The sequence below is a fragment of the Lethenteron reissneri genome, unplaced genomic scaffold (genome assembly GCF_015708825.2).
Source record: "Lethenteron reissneri isolate LAM-NWPU_2019-01 unplaced genomic scaffold, ASM1570882v1 scaffold_115, whole genome shotgun sequence".
NCBI classification, from domain to species: Eukaryota; Metazoa; Chordata; class Hyperoartia; order Petromyzontiformes; family Petromyzontidae; genus Lethenteron; species Lethenteron reissneri.
In genome coordinates, this window is record NW_026890838.1 from 359,722 (window position 1) to 376,292 (window position 16,571).

General features: G+C 47.0%; 1 protein-coding gene across 1 annotated transcript; it reads right to left on the reverse strand.

The window, feature by feature from the left end:
- Positions 1 to 328: 328 nt before the first annotated feature.
- LOC133361599 (zinc finger protein 271-like) lies at positions 329 to 9,346 on the reverse strand. Its single transcript, XM_061580543.1, has 2 exons — positions 9,266 to 9,346; positions 329 to 2,162 (listed from the first exon to the last, which is right to left on the reverse strand). The coding sequence occupies exon 2, from the start codon at positions 2,126 to 2,128 to the stop codon at positions 446 to 448; it is 1,683 nt and encodes a 560-aa protein (XP_061436527.1). The 5' UTR covers positions 2,129 to 2,162; positions 9,266 to 9,346; the 3' UTR covers positions 329 to 445.
- Positions 9,347 to 16,571: the final 7,225 nt, after the last annotated feature.

Sequence of the window (16,571 nt, forward strand, 5' to 3'; positions counted from 1 at the left end):
CTTCACTTCTTCGCTCTTCACTATCGCCTCTTCACATTTCACCTTGATACATTTTATAGTGTCCAAGCTGGAATGTACTTCTGGTTCTTTTTTCAGGAGGGATGGGCTCATTGCAGCACTTTGACTTTCACAAGTCGATTTCAGACTACACTCCTTGGGGATCTTCTGATGCCTGTGTGTTCTCTGGTGTCGATGAAGAACTGATGACTGTGCAAATGCCTTCTCACAGACAGTGCACTTGAAGGGTTTCTCTCCTGTGTGTGTTCTCTGGTGGATCTGAAGACGTGATGACCATGCAAATGCCTTCTTACAGACAGTGCACTTTAAGGGTTTCTCTCCTGTGTGCGTTCTCTGGTGTTTTTTAAGATGTGATGAATCTGCAAAGAGCTTCCCGCACAGAGTGCACTTGAAGGGTATCTCTCCTGTGTGTGTTCCCTGGTGTATTTTAAGATAGTGATTCATCTAAATATGCCTTTCCGCACACAGTGCACTTGTAGGGTTTCTCTCCTGTGTGTGTTCTCTGGTGCCGTTTAAGATGAGATGAACCTGAAAATACCTTCCCACACAAACTGGACTTAAAACGTTTTTCTCCCGTGTGTGTTCTCTGGTGGATCTGAAAACCTGATGACCATGCAAATGCTTTTTCACAGACAGTGCACTTGAAGGGTTTCTCTCCTGTGTGTGTTCTCTGGTGAATCTGAAGACCTGATGACCATGCAAATGCCTTCTCACAGACAGTGCACTTGAAGGGTTTATCTCCTGTGTGCGTTCTCTGGTGAATCTGAAGACCTGATGACCATGCAAATGCCTTCTCACAGACAGTGCACTTGAAGGGTTTCTCTCCTGTGTGTGTTCTCTGGTGGATCTGAAGATCTGATGACCATGCAAATGCCTTCTCACAGACAGTGCACTTGAAGGGTTTCTCTCCTGTGTGCGTTCTCTGGTGTTTTTTAAGATGTGATGAATCTGCAAAGAGCTTCCCGCACAGAGTGCACCTGAAGGGTTTCTCTCCTGTGTGTGTTCTCTGGTGTTTTTTAAAACAAAATGAACTTGAAAATGTCTTCTCACACAAATTGCACTTGAAATGTTTCTCTCCCGTGTGTGTTCTCTGGTGGATCTTAAGATCAGATGAACTTGAAAATTCCTTCCCACACACACTGCTCTTGAAAGGTGTCTCTCCTGTGTGCATTTTCTGATGTCTTTTAAGAGCAGATGAATCTGAAAATGCCTTCTCACACACAGTGCACTTGAAATGTTTCTCTCCTGTGTGTGTTCTATGGTGTTTTCTAAGATTTGATGACTGTGCAAATGCCTTCTCACACACACTGCACTTGAAGGGTTTCTCTCCTGTGTGTGTTCTCTGGTGGATCTGAAGAACTGATGACTCTGCAAATGCCTTCTCACAGACAGTGCACTTGAAAGGTTTCTCTCCCGTGTGTGTTCTCTGGTGTGTTTTAAGGGCGAATGAATGTGAAAAGTCCTTCCCACACACATTACACCTGAAGGGTTTCTCTCCCGTGTGTGTTCTCTGGTGTTTTTTAAGAACAGATGAATCTGAATATGCCTTCCCACACACACTACATATGAAGGGTTTCTCTCCAGTGTGTGTTCTCTGGTGTTTTTTAAGAACAGATGAATCTGAAAATGCCTTCCCACACACACTACAACTGAAGGGTTTCTCTCCAGTGTGTGTTCTCCGGTGTTTTTCAAGAACTGATGACCATGCAAATGCCTTCTCACACACAGTGCACTTGAAGGGTCCATCTCCTGTATGTTTTCTCTGGTGCTTGTGCAGAATTGATGACCGTGAAAACGCCTTCCCACACACAGTGCACCTGAAGGGTTTCTCTCCTGTGTGTGTTCTCTGGTGTATTATAAGATATGATGACTCTGTAAATGCTTTCTCACACAAAGTGCACTTGAAGAGTTTCTCTGCTGTGTGCGTTCTCTGGTGTTTTTTAAGATATGATGACACTGTAAATGCCTTCTCACACAAAGTGCACTTGAAGGGTTTCTCTCCTGTTTGAGTTCTCCGGTGCCGTGTCACACTTCCAGTACAATCCATGCTGTTTGCATCCTGGTCCCATTGTCTTTTTGTACCGGGCTGCGCTGAGTGCCTTTGCTCCATCACACCAAATCTGATGAAGCGTCAGAAGCGTCAGCTGCAGAGAGAAAAAATATCCACACCATCTACGTCAGTATCGAGGCTCAGAGGAATATATATATATATATACATAGTCACACATGACTTACACGTCTATATTTATTCATATATTCAAGATATTCTCCAATCCATCACACGGGCTGTTAAGGCACACAATGAGAGGGCAAATTGTTATAAATATGCCTGGAGGCCCTAGTATCTTCAAAATAAATATTAACCCAAAACACCAAACACACAATTTCGGCTGCCTGGCTACAAAAGCTAAATTTATTAAAGTAAAATTCAGCTAACATAGCAAAGGCTGTTGAAAATAATACTATTTGTATTACGCAGGAATGCATAAATTAATGTTCAATCACAACTTGGGGTGTGAAGCCAGGCTCAGATTTGCTTGAATGCTTGGATGAACAGATCTAACTTCAGCAGCATATATGCTGTGTTGATTTCCTGACTGTTTCCATTCTTACAAAAAGTTCCAGAGGAAAACTAAAATAAGCTATTGTTTAGATTTAACCTACATGTTCAATAGTTAATATACTTTACTGCAAATACAAACTTGACACTGTCACACACTGGCATTGTAAAAAGGTGGTGGTGTCCAGAACCATGCCTGGCCACCTTGATCTGCTCAGTATTAATGCTTCCTCACTTCACCATGTAATTAATTTAAGATCAATCAACATAGCAGAGGACCACAATAAGTTCAGCTTTCACTTATCAATCGTGTTTGCTGTCGGCGATAGTCAAACTAATTGTTGAATTCATAATGCAGTTAAATAACTGCGCCACAGCTCTCCACAAAGGTAAACTTTTAAATACACATACATTTCACATGGATCATTACATCTTACCTATACAAGTCAGTTTTTGTTTGTTTTTCTGTCCGTCTGTCTGTATACGAAACTTGTGACGGATTTGACTCACGAACCGTGGAGTTTTGTTTAAAAAAAGTACCCGGGTACCATGCGATAAGCCCCATGGTGAGCGAGCGCTAATCGTATTTTGCGTCCGTCAACTTTAAAGTAGTTAAATTAACAATTTAGTATAAGAATAGGTTTTCCCATTTTTTTCTGGCAACAAAACGGGTGTTAAGATGTTCAAACACCAAACTTAAACCTTTTTCAAGGAATTATTTCTGCATAAACACGATATATATTTGTGGTCAAAATGCAAAAAAAACATGCTCTGATAGTATATGCATTGTTACAATAATAGGGTTGTTCCCCTTTTTTCTGGCAACAAAACCGAAACCTTTTTACAAGGAGTCATGTCTGCATTAACCACAATACTTGCAGTCAAAATGCAAACAAAAAAAAACACTGATAATATATGCATTGTACTTGAAACTGATTGGTCCACACCAGAGACAGCTTTCTTTAGAGCCTCGTCTCAATTGGAAGACCAGATGACGCCAAAAGGCGTACAGCTCAAAGACAATGCACTATCAAAGTAATAAGGGCTCAGGGTAAGCATCTACATCATTAGACGTCCTTTGCCAGTACCAAAATATAATAATAGGGTTGTTCCCCTTTTATCTGGCAACAAAACTGAAACCATTTTACAAGGATTCATGTCTGCATTAACCACAATATTTGCAGTCAAAATGCAAAAACAAAAATCACGGATACTATATGCATTGTCCTTGAAACTGATTGGTCTACACCAGAGACAGCTTTCTTTCGAGCCTAGTCTCAAACAGTGTTAGACCAGAGGACGCCAAAAGGCGAAGGAGGTCCCATGGTATAACAATTTAGTGCTATTAATGATTATATTACTACGCTGAGCACGCGCCAAAGCACACATCTGCGCATGCGCGAGGCCGGGGCCCCTGCATGGGACTAGGCCTTACCACGGCACTGTTAAGTACTATATTCTTGGTTCTTTCGGTACAGTCACGTAGATAGAAAAATCTTTATAAAAAAAAAGTTAATTAAAATCGAAATAGTAAAAATAAAAATAAACACTAATGTAGGCCTGGTTCTTAATCGGAGTTAAGTGTACTGGCAGTCTATAATGTAGACTATGTTTAGGGCCAGCCGAGCTCTAATCTCAGAGAGAATAAGATTGCTCTGATTTTAACTTGATAATTTAGACAAGACTCTCTTACAATCACACTTAGCATTAACAGATAAAATGTCCACATCTGATTGGGACCATGTAGATAACATGACAGTTTCTTCAGCTACTTCAATGCAAACTAAACGTAAAGTTAACTTGATTGCTAAATTCAATCTCCTGTCAAAATGAAGCCCAAGCCACACATTAAAAAGTCAGATGTTAACAAGATTTTTATCAGAGTAACAGCCCAATTTCCGATAGCCTAAAATCGGTACTAGCTAAAGGGTTGAATTTCACAGTCTCCCCTAAACACATCCCAGTGTGTGATATCATTGCCCAGGTCGACATAGCCCTCAAAGGTTTGGGACACATCCCGGCAGACGTTGCAAGATTTGAAATCGCTGCTATCCTCAAAAACGCTAAGAAACCCATTAGCAACATCAGCAAGGACGAGCGTTTTGAACTCGCTCAATTAAAAAAGAGAGGTGACATTGCTATCCTCTCAGCCGACAAAGGTAATGCCACTGTCATCCTGGATAAAACCACTTACAACAACAAAATTCAGGACCTTCTTAATGATGGCAGCTATACCAAAATCAAGAGATCCCACCAACTGCCGAGCCACGAAAACCAACAATATCATCACTAATCCGACTTCTCTAATCAAACCGACCAAGCAGCTCTCTCTAAAACCTTCGGCTGCTAGACCACACAGATTTGATGGCCTTACAAAAATCCACAAAGTATCGTCTTCACCATTAACTCACCCACCCACAAACTGGCCCGATGTCTGTCTGAGACCCTGCTTCCTTTCACGGGCACGACCACCTCAGCTGTATGTAACTCAACTCACTTGGTTTCACTAATCAAGGACATCTCACTGTCTCCCGATGATTTGCTTGTCAGTTTCAAAGTAGACTCCCTGTTCACCAAGGTACCTGTACCTGACACCATTGCAATCATTGAAGACTTGGTCCAACAGTGACTAAATCCAGATGTACCAACTTTGGAAAGGAACTGCCTTACCAACACTTACTTCACCTGGAATGGTACATTCTAGAAACTAAATGAGGGTACCCCAATGGGTTCTCCCTTACTACTACAGCCAGGACACACTGCTTTAGAGTTAGTATAGCTACTACTACAGCCAGTACACACTGCTATAAAATTAGTATAGCCACTAATACAGTCAGTATACACTGCTAGAGTTAGTCTAGCTACTAGTACAGCCAGTACACGCTGCTAAAAAGTATAGTAGCTATACTAACTCTATAGCAGTGTGTACTTGCCGTAGTAGCCATATTAACGCTCAACCACATCAATTCCAAACACCCATCTATCAAATTCACCATGGAAGTGGAAAATGATGGCAAGCTACCATTCCTGGATGTTGTGATCGAGAAGAGACCTGGTGGCTCGTTGGGACACTGTCTACAGGAAAGCCATCCACATGGATGCCTATCTAAAGCCTGACTCCCACCACCATCCAGCCCAGAAGAATTCCCTCATCAAAACACTACACAATAGGGCCCGTTGCATCTCCGACCAGCGCCACCTAGCCAGTGAGCCGGAGCATGTACACCAAGCCCTCAGGATGAATGGATATTCTGACAGTACAATCCGCAAAGCTGTCTCCCCAGCCATGGGGAGACAACCGTCTTAGGATCCAATCAAAACCATCACTTTGCCATACATAGCAGGGGTTACCAAAAATATTTCCAAAAATCTTAAACCAACACAAGATCGAGGTTAGTTTCAAAACAGTACACAAAATCCGTGATTTGATCCCATCTGTGAAGGATGTGATTCCTGACATGCAATACCCTTGTGTCTACAAACTAAGTTGTGGTTGCGGCAGCAGTTACATTGGGGAAACGAAACGACATGTCTCGGACCGTGTTCGAGAACACAAGGCAGATCTGAAACACGGTAGGATCAATACCTCTGCCATTGCTGATCATTGTTTTAACGCTGTGGGCTCACACGAAATAGACTTTTCCAAGACGAAGGTACTCTGCAAACCCACCGGCCATCATCAAAGATTTGTTCATGAAGCCATCCAGATATATAAACACAGACACAACTTCAACTGAGAAGATGGGTACAACCTGAGCAATCATTGGAAGGACGTTATTAACCAAGTAAAGTCTTAACTGACTGTGATGTTTTCATCCTACCTGCCTATGTGAGCTGTTATTTCCGACTCTGTGTCTCTCTCTCTCTCTCTGTGTCTCTCTCTCACCATGTGTACCTCTTGCTCTTAAGGGTTTTTTGTTTCCTGTTGCTGGGCTCTCTGACAATGACATGCTAATCTTCTCATTGGCACACCCCCGGTGGCTGGGCCGTCTCACATTGACATGGTAATCTCTCACATTTACATTTATGTACACATTCCTTCTCTAGCTCCGCCCACTTATCCTTGGGTTGGGCCCACCAAAATCCTATGTAAACTCTTGTTGCAGCAGCTCTTTCTCCTATGTCAGCAGTCGTCCTGCTGTTTGTTTCACACCTGATGACAGTTGCTTGAGTTGTGATCGAAACGTCGTGCTCTATTATATTTTCTACCTACGTGAATTTACCGAAAGAACCAAAGAGTATGGATTCCTGCAGTCACGAAAGCTTAAAATCAAGATTAGACTATAGCAATGGTTATTAAGTTGGTTGAGTGTACTGGCAGTCTATAATGTAGCCTGGTCTGGTTCTTAACCTCGGTGAGTGCACTGGCAGTCTATAATGTAGGCTGTAGCAATGGTTATTAAGCTGGGTGAGTGTACTGGCAGTCTATAATGTGGACTAGCATCATTCGTAACCTTGGTGAGCGTACTGGCAGTCGATAATGTAGACTGCAGCCTGGTTCCTAACCTCGGTGAGTGTACTGGCACTCTATAATGTAGTCTGTAGCCTGCTCATTAAGTTTGGTGAGTGTACTGGCAGTCTATAATATGGATTGTAGCAATGGTTATTAAGCTGGGTGAGTGTACTGACAGTCTATAATGTGGACTGTAGCCTGGTTCTTAACCTCGATTAGTGCACTGGCAGTCTATGTAGACTGTAGCAATGGTTATTAGGCTGGGTGAGTGTACTGGCAGTCTATAATGTAGACTAGCATAATTCTTAACCTCGGTGAGTGTACTGGCACTCTATAATGTAGGCTGTAGCCTGCTTATTAAGTTTGGTGAGTGTACTGGCAGTCTATAATGTAGACTGTAGCAATGGTTATTCAGCTGAGCGAGTGTACTGGCAGTCTATAGACTTATTCTTAGTTATTAATAACCATTTCTATAGTCTACATCATAGACTGCCAGTACACTCACAAAACTTAATAACCAGGCTACAGTTTACATTAATGGTTATTTGTATTATTTTTATTCACGTCATTATTCACTTTATTTGTATTATTATTTTTCTATCTACATGACTCAACGAAAGAACCAAAGATTACTATTATACAGTTAGTATAGCTACTACTACAGCCAGTACACACTGATATGGAGTTTGTATATCTACTACTACAGCTAGTACACACTGCTATATAGTATAGCTACGACTACAGCCAGTACACACTGCTATAGAATTAGTATAGCTACTACAGCCAGTACACACTGCTATAGTGTTAGTATAGCTACACAAAGTGTAGTATAGCTCCACTTTGTTGTGGGCAGGTCGCTTCTGAAAACAAGAGCGATATAGCAGCTGAAGTGGGCTTGACCTGGTAAGATAAAAAAAAACTGTCGAAATATTTAAAAGAAACAAAGTTTCAAAGTAGTGAGCCAGATGAAGACAAATTAAACTTAAGCAGAGAATTAAAGCAAATCTTCTTGGTTCTTTCGGTAAAGTCACGTAGAAGGGAAGTAATAAAATAATAAAAATAAAACATAATAAAACAATTCTCACGACGTTTCGGCCACAACGCAAGCAGCCGTCCTCAGGTGAAAACCAGGTCCGTCGAGGCGACAGAGTCTGAATGAAACAGCACACGAGCTTGGAGCATATGTATAAGCTGGGCGCATTGACAAAGGAATTTGCATATCAAAAGGAATTTAGCATATTTATGGGAAATGCAGGAATGTGATTAGTACTGCATATGCATGTGCATTATGCAGGATTAACAGCATAAAAGGGAGCTGCAGTTGCTGCTGCTGCAGCAGTTGCTGCTGCTGCAGCAGTTGCTGCTGCTGCAGCAGTTGCTGCTGCTGCAGCAGTTGCTGCTGCTGCTGCTGCAGTTGCTGCTGCTGCTGCAGTTGCTGCTGCTGCTGCAGTTGCTGCTGCTGCTGCAGTTGCTGCTGCTGCTGCAGTTGCTGCTGCTGCTGCAGTTGCTGCTGCTGCTGCAGTTGCTGCTGCTGCTGCTGCACTTGCTGCTGCTGCACTTGCTGCTGCTGCTGCACTTGCTGCTGCTGCTGCACTTGCTGCTGCTGCTGCACTTGCTGCTGCTGCTGCACTTGCTGCTGCTGCTGCACTTGCTGCTGCTGCTGCACTTGCTGCTGCTGCTGCACTTGCTGCTGCTGCTGCACTTGCTGCTGCTGCTGCACTTGCTGCTGCTGCTGCACTTGCTGCTGCTGCACTTGCTGCTGCTGCTGCACTTGCTGCTGCTGCTGCACTTGCTGCTGCTGCTGCACTTGCTGCTGCTGCTGCACTTGCTGCTGCTGCTGCACTTGCTGCTGCTGCTGCACTTGCTGCCTTATCCATTTTAATATAACACTATGTATTATTCTACCCACCCTAATGTGTATCATACTGCTATATGTTTACTGTACAATTACGACACCATACATTACTCTGCACACTGCACCATGCCAGTGAGTGGAACGTGGTCTGAAAGTCACCGTAAACGTGAACACAATCAGTTAAAGCAAATGCAATTAGGCGAGGGCAGGAGGCAAGGCCCCGCATGGGTAGGCCCCGCGTTGTAATGTTCCAACCTGGACATCGATTCCATCCTCGCTGCTACTCAATTGATAAAACTACGAGAGGAGCGAGGCACTACCTGGGTAAACAACATCAACAACAACCACAACAACAACCACCACGATGTGAACTTCTCACCTCGGATCTCAGTGAGCGCGCGCGCGGATCGGCAGCTTCCTGGTGTCTCGTGACGTCACGCGGCAGCACGAGATGACATGACGTCACTAGCGGGGGTACACCCCCTCACACCGATGAGGTAATGCAGTGGTGACGTCAGACAGCGGGGTTAGAGTTGAAGTTCATTAAGATTCCTATGCCATTGATCCCTCTATTGAACATTGACCCTTTAGGTGCGTGAGCTCAACAACGTGAACATTGTGTGTACAAACTGTGTATACAGTGTGTGTGTGTACAAACTGTGTAAACAGTGTGTGTGTGTACAAACTGTGTATACAGTGTGTGTGGGGCCGTCCATAAATGACGTCACACAACTGGTGAGGGGACGGTCAGACATTTGTGACGATTTGTGACGATCGGGGGGAGGGTGTGATAAATGTGACGTCACATCAAAATGCGCAACTTAAATATAGACAACACGTTCGACTTAATTAAATAGACTTTTTAATAAATGTTTTCTATTACAACATCAGAGTGTAGCGCCACATTAAATACGCACTACAATGATAATAGTTTAAAGCGATTTGAAGCATGTTTTTGGGGGGGGAGGGTGGGCAGAGCTTTGAGACGTCATATTTGAGGGGGGGGGGTCTGACTTTTTGTGACGTCGTGTGACGAAGGGGGGGGTCAAAATCGTCCAAAATCGCGTGACGTCATTTATGGACGGCCTCTGTATACAAACTGTGTACACACACACGGTGCGCTCGCGCGCACACACTGTGTGTGTACACTGTTAGCACAGTAGGGGGCACAGGTGGTGCATCGGCCAGTCATCTCAGTTGAACCATGGCACCTGAGTCTGCCCTGTGACCTCCTGCCGGCGGGAGTTCGACACTTGACCTGGCCTTAACGTGCACATAGCCTGGCGCAAGCGCCATGGTGACATCACCACCACGTATTGGCGAATGACAGTAATTGTTTTTGTTAGTGTGTTTGTGTATATAGTGTATGTGCAGACTGTGTGTACGCTGTATATATATTGTGTGTACACAATACGTCTACCCTGCGTATGTGGACGGTGTGTGGGTGGTCCGAATCAGTCTGGCGGCATTATCTTTTCATCAGCTCTGCAATGCTGTGTGGAAGCTACCTGGCCTGTCGCTCTGCATGAAGCTTCGGGTCTTCTCGGCAACAGTCATGCCCTCCGTTCTCTAGGCATGTGAAACGTGGACCCAGTCTAAATGGAACATCTGCGCTGGTTAGAAACACTGGCTGGCATGCCTCCACTCAGATTGAGGGAAGCCAAGTGGTAGAGCATTCTCTATTTATTGCAGAGGTTCAAGATTCAAATCCGACAGGCACCCCTGGCTACTCCAGTAACATAAACCAAAATATGCACCGTCTGCTTAAAGAGTGGATGTAAAACATACTATTGTGTCATTCAAAACACATAGGTCTTTGCATGTTGGTGTCATTGTCAAAATTTGGGAAATTCCAAATATTATCCAGAAATTGCACAACTGAGATTACACATCAATTATCGCCCCTGACTGACAGACTCATGCCCACATGCAGGCTGGTGCTGGGCCACCTTATGCCACACAGAGGCAGCTGCCACTTAGGGGTGCTCTTCGAGTGTTTGTGATGAGATATGATACAAAACTCCGAATTGCTGAGGCAATTAAGCAAGTTTAATGCGTAGGCTTTCGCGACCAATATCATCTATAAGATTTTTATTGGGTTAGATCGCGTAAATATAAATGTGCTCTCTCTAGTCGTTTAGCCTAGCCTAAACACAACCCTGATCGTGTAACACCAATGGCGCTGACCGAGACAGCCAACAACTATCCGGCCGCACAATATCTAGCGAAGATGACAGCGACGACGATACGAGCCTACTCCCAGAACCGGCAGTGCTGAGCTCCCGCTCTCAGCTGCTTTTATTGTACCCAGCGTGGCCTGGCTACACCCTGGTCGCGCCTTTCTTTTCGAACCCTCTAGCAGGTTCCAGGGGCTTCCAGATAGGGTCTTCCATGACCCTTGCCCCAGTTCCTCCGCCCTGCCGACACACTCGTGTATATGCTCACCGGTGTGTGTACTGTTTGTCCACTGCAGTTGCCGTTGCAACTACAACCAGTGGACAGGCAGAGCAACCCAAACCCCGAGGAACACCACCAACACGAAAAAACTATTTACCCCAAAAAAAAACCTTGGTTGCAACACTTCCCGCAACCATACAACACAACCGCAGCGTCTCCCGTGAACCATAACCACGTAGCGCAACTCCGGCGCCCCCCGCGGACCGCCAACAAAAAAGACAACCCGCGGCACCCCCCCACAAACCGCCAACACGCAGCGCAACTACGGCATGGGCCAGAACCCCATCAGGGACCGCATAACCGTGACGCCCCGCCCCCCCCCCCCCCCCCACGAGAACCGGAAACACAAGCCAAACAATATCCACAACCCCCCCGAATCCCACTTTACAAGGGAGAGTCCGCCTTTACCAGAACATAGCTCACGTGAGCCGGTCCTCGACATTGATCACCCCCACCTTGGCAGGGTTTTGCATTCCTTGGGATTCTAGGAATGGGAACAAAAAAAACAATGGCCTAAGGGCACGGCCCTTCCCTGAAATCCCCAGTAGCATCTAATCAGATCCAGCCCCTGACACTTTGCACACGGCAGTCACGGAAAGCATCAGAGACTCGGATCCGGTGCAGCTTGGGAACATGTTGCCGGCAGGTCAGAGTGCTACGGTGGCACTGCCGGCACCCTGCTGACACCCCGGCATTCTATGGCGATGTGGCTCGGCTGACCACACCTGAAACACTTGGCCGTGGGACCCCAGGGCGGAGGGGGCTTCCCCGGTTGCCAACCCACCTGCGGGGGCCTTCTCCCGTGCGTCCCCAGGCCGCACACCACAGCCACCATGTCCTCCTCCCGCCACGGCCAAACCTCCACTTTGGGCCAATGCTGGCGGGCCTCGTGGCCCTGCATTTTCCGGGCCACATTGAAGGACGTGATCCCCCAAGCCTTCCACGAAGGGCAGGACGATACCCGACTCCCGCGCCAGCAGTCTTTCCACCGCCAAGGAGTCGAGCGCCATCTCACCCGTCTGGGGGTACGCGGTCTGCCCCAGCACCAGCAGCGCCTCCCGGAAAGTGAAGGGTGTCTCGGCTTCCCCTCGCTTCTACTGGAGAAATCTCGTGCGGGCATCGCACGGGAGGCCAAAAATATCCCCTTGCAGCGCCATTAACTCCGCCGCACCTCCAGCGCTGTCCCACGCTCTTCGCAAAATAGCGCCCGCCAGCCATGCCAAGCCCTCCACGGGCAAAATGGCACCCACCACATGCGCGGTCTCTGGCCCAGGCTCCTCCACTCTCTCACAGAGATGGGGATCGCCGCCAGGGTCCCCTCGTGACTCTTTTACACGCCGCTGGCTGTGGAGCGACTCCCGCGCTTCCCCGCGCTCCCCTCAACACGGTGGTCCTCGGCCATGCCGCGTGCTCGGCGCATGACCGCGGAGGATTGAGCTCCTCTCTCGCCAATTTTCGCCACTCTCCCGCCGATCCGCAGCCGCTCTCTCTCCGCCAATGGGCTTCGTAACCGGGTTCCCGTGGCTGCCGGAGAGATTAATGTTTCGCCATTCCCATCCTCCGATGACACTATAGGTGTATTCTTTCTTCACCCCACTCCTAACACCAGTTGTAGTGTCATCGTTGCGGGAGACAAGGTTTCTAAGGGGGCACCTTGATTAATACCTTCACAGGTTTGCCATCGCACTCCCTCGTCGTCAAACCTAGCATAAACACAACCCTGACCATGTAACACCAATGGCGCTGACCGAGACAGCTAACAACTATCCGGCCGTGCAATATCTAGCGAAGACGGCATTGACGAAGGCGGCGAAGATGACAGCCACGACGAGATGAGCCCACTCCCAACACTGACAGCCCTGAGATCCCACTCTCAGCTGCTTTTATGCTACCCAGTGCGGCCTGACTCCGCCCTGGCTGCGCCTCCCTTCTCGAACCCACTAGCAGGTTCCCGGAGCTTCCAGATGGAGTCTTCCGTGACCCTTGCCCCAGTTTTTCTGCCCTGCCGACTAACCCGTGTATATGCTCACTGGCGTGTGTACTATTTGTCCACCGCAGTTGCCGTTGCTGTATAATAGTCGGCGTTATTACACTACACTAGTACAGCACACCGGTGTGTTGGAGAACAAATCGCGAAGTGGAAGGTTTCACCAAACATTGAAATTAACGCGATCTAATTATGGGCAATTAAGCTCCATATGAATGCAAATATTATCATAATATAGTGAATGCTTGGGAGCTTATTGGCTCTTACTCCTGGTTAGATATCTACCCAACCCATAGGTCCACAAATACTGGCTGCTCTTACTCTGCAGGTTAAACTTAGGAATTGAGTGTTCAACTTCTCATTATTTCATAAAAGACCTGTGACAAAGGTGAATCTATTGGAGCTTCATTGTCTCAAGCTTACACATCTACGGGGTCTCCATTTGACTTTGTATTGCCTAAGAAGTCCAGCCACACCTCCACTTCCACAAACTGCTGGGAGTTGCCTCGCTCTGCATCAGTCAGAATTCTCCTCCTGCTACACGTTGCCCCCATCGATGTGAAGGTCCGATTTTGGAGTTGAATCTTCATCTTCATATTGTACCGTCAATTCTTCGGTCTTCACTGCCGCATCTTCACATTTCACCTTCGCATCTTTAAATTTCACCTTGATACATTTTAAAGTGTCCAAGCTGGGATTTTTTTGTAGTTCTTATTATTAAGGATGGGCGCCTTGCAGCACTTTTGACTTTCACAAGCCGAATTTAGACTCTGCTCCTTGGGAATCTTCTGATGGCTGTGTTCTCTGGTGATTTTCAAGAGCAGGTGAACCTGAAAATGCCTTCCCACACACACTGCACATGAAGGGTGTCTCCCGTGTTTGTTCTCTGGTGGATCTGAAGAACTGATGACCATGCAAATGCCTTTTCACAGACAGTACTTTCTTTGGTGTTCTTTTAGTCTCATTAAATAATCTCAAACACAACTGTCGGCAGTGGCAGAGCATACTTGTCAAAGACACTCAATTGATTTCGATAACGTTGAAGTGTTGTGTAAAACTAATTATTACTGGCCAAGACCAATTAGATAATCCATTGAAATTGAGCGAAATACAAGTAACTTTAATCGCTCTAACAGCTACAGGCTTAGTGCGGCCTGGAAGCATATTATTTTAAAAAGTATATATTACAATTCCCATTCCTTATAGGGGAAACAAATAGCAATTAACAACAATTGAATGATTACCAATCTCCTTATACGTATGTAGTGCCGTAAATGGGCCAAACTTACCGGCAGTGGTAGACGAGGTCCATCTGCAAGGGTGCCCCGTACCGCCAAGGGGGGGGGGGGGGGCTGCGGGGGATCTATGATCCCACGCAACGCCACCCCTCGATGGGCAAAGGGACATTAAAGGGGACCTCCCCAGTCGATCGGGACCAGTCACAGCTCAAGACCCAAGACCAGCCAGCTTAGGACCCTGGACCCCCTCGCCCCGCTTGTCCTTGTAAGGGCCGGTACGCTGTGCGTGCAGTGGTGGGACTCTGGGACTTCTGGCTCTACGTCCTTGTAAGGGCGAGTTCCGAGGAAGCCAGAGTCGAGACCCACACCTTGGCTGGGTCGGGTCAGGGAGCCTCCCCTAGGGTAATTGTAGCCGGAGGACCCGAGAGCATAGCCAGAGTAGGCTGTGTCCCTAGGCTGTGTCCCTAGGTTGTAACAGAGGACTGTTGGAGTGTGGTATCGTAATAAAGAAGTGACGTCTACAAGTGTCTCCGGAACCCATTACACATAAAAGGCAAAGTTGTGATTATGTGTGTCTGTTCAAAATGTTTAGCGTACTTCCCGATATGCAACAAACTTGCCATGTGGGTATTTTCCAGACTGTACACACTTTTTTTGCGGGGGAGCATATAATTTTTTGCACGGTGAGCTGACATCAAATCTGTCATGTGACCCGCGCATGTGGAAGCGTAACGCATTGTAGTGTAGTGGTTAGTGTGCTGCGCTACGAACCTGGCGACCAGAGTTTGATTCCTGCTCACGGCCACTACCGGTGACGATAATTTGAACTGGTCCTGGGCCTCCCCTAGGTCGACTCAGCCTCAAACGAGTAACTGGTATGGTGTGTGAACATCGCCACTGGGGAGACAAAGGCGGCCAGGCGTAGTGAATCCAAGTCCCGGGGGAAGCCAGGTAGTAAAGCTAGTCAATTATATAATTACAATACCCTCCCTGTCTCGAATCACTGCACCAGATTGAGCTAAAAGATTACGTCACCCTGTTGCTCCATTTAAGACCGGGAGCGAGTGGAGGGCCTCACCATTCTGGCAAATTGCCCGATGATGCTGGATGTAATTACCAGCGAAATGTTGTACTCAAAATTTTAAATGATGTTGAATGACTCAGCACACCGGTGGTGGGCTAAAGTAGTGAACTATTTGTCTTGGTAAAAATACGCGACATATTTTTTACTGTTTGGCAGTGTCGGGTGGTGGAGGGTTACGACATATTTGACTAATATTGGTCGCGAAAGCCTACGTGTTAAACTGACCATGTACTGTGTTAGCTACTGGAAGACAAAGGCGGTTGGCGAGGCTCTGATCCCGTGGAATACATATTATCTTGGTCGCGTGATTGACATATTTCGCATTCTCTTCCGAATGACCCTAGGTCTAATACTTTCATAATTACTTGGTTCATGTGTAGGGGTGTTACGGAGGGCCAGTATACATGGGATCACACGGGAAAGAAACACAGTGGGCGGGGCTCCGTGAGCACACGGGGACGCGCTCGCAACGACGTCCGCACCAGGCAGCCTGGGGGGCTGGCCCGGAGTGTGATCCCCCGGGGGGCCCCACCCCTCAGCGGGGGGTTGGGGATAAAAGGGGATGAGCCGGAGGGCTCGAGGCAGAATGTTACAGCTAAAGGCGTGAAGACCCAAGATCATCTAGCTAGAGCCCTGGACTCCCCTGGAACGCCGCCCTTGTCAGGGCCGCGCAGGACCGAGCCAGCGGCGTGGTCCCGAGAACCAGAGTTAGTGCTCTGGGACTCCGGGTACCGTAGCCCGACTCACCAGTGTCGGGCCAGATAGCCTCCCCTAGCTCTTAGCGGAGGACTAGGAGGTAGGTTAGAGATAGCTAGCAGTGTATTCCCAGCTAGCCGGGTGAGGGGGCCGATACCCCCTCTAGTATTGTATGCCCGCGGTTGTAACCACTGTGCGAAATAAATACGTGTGCCTCAACCAC

Excerpts from the sequence above, each read along its gene's own strand:
- LOC133361599 (XM_061580543.1), bottom strand. The coding sequence starts at position 2,128 with ATGGAGCAAAGGCACTCAGCGCAGCCCGGTACAAAAAGACAATGGGAC.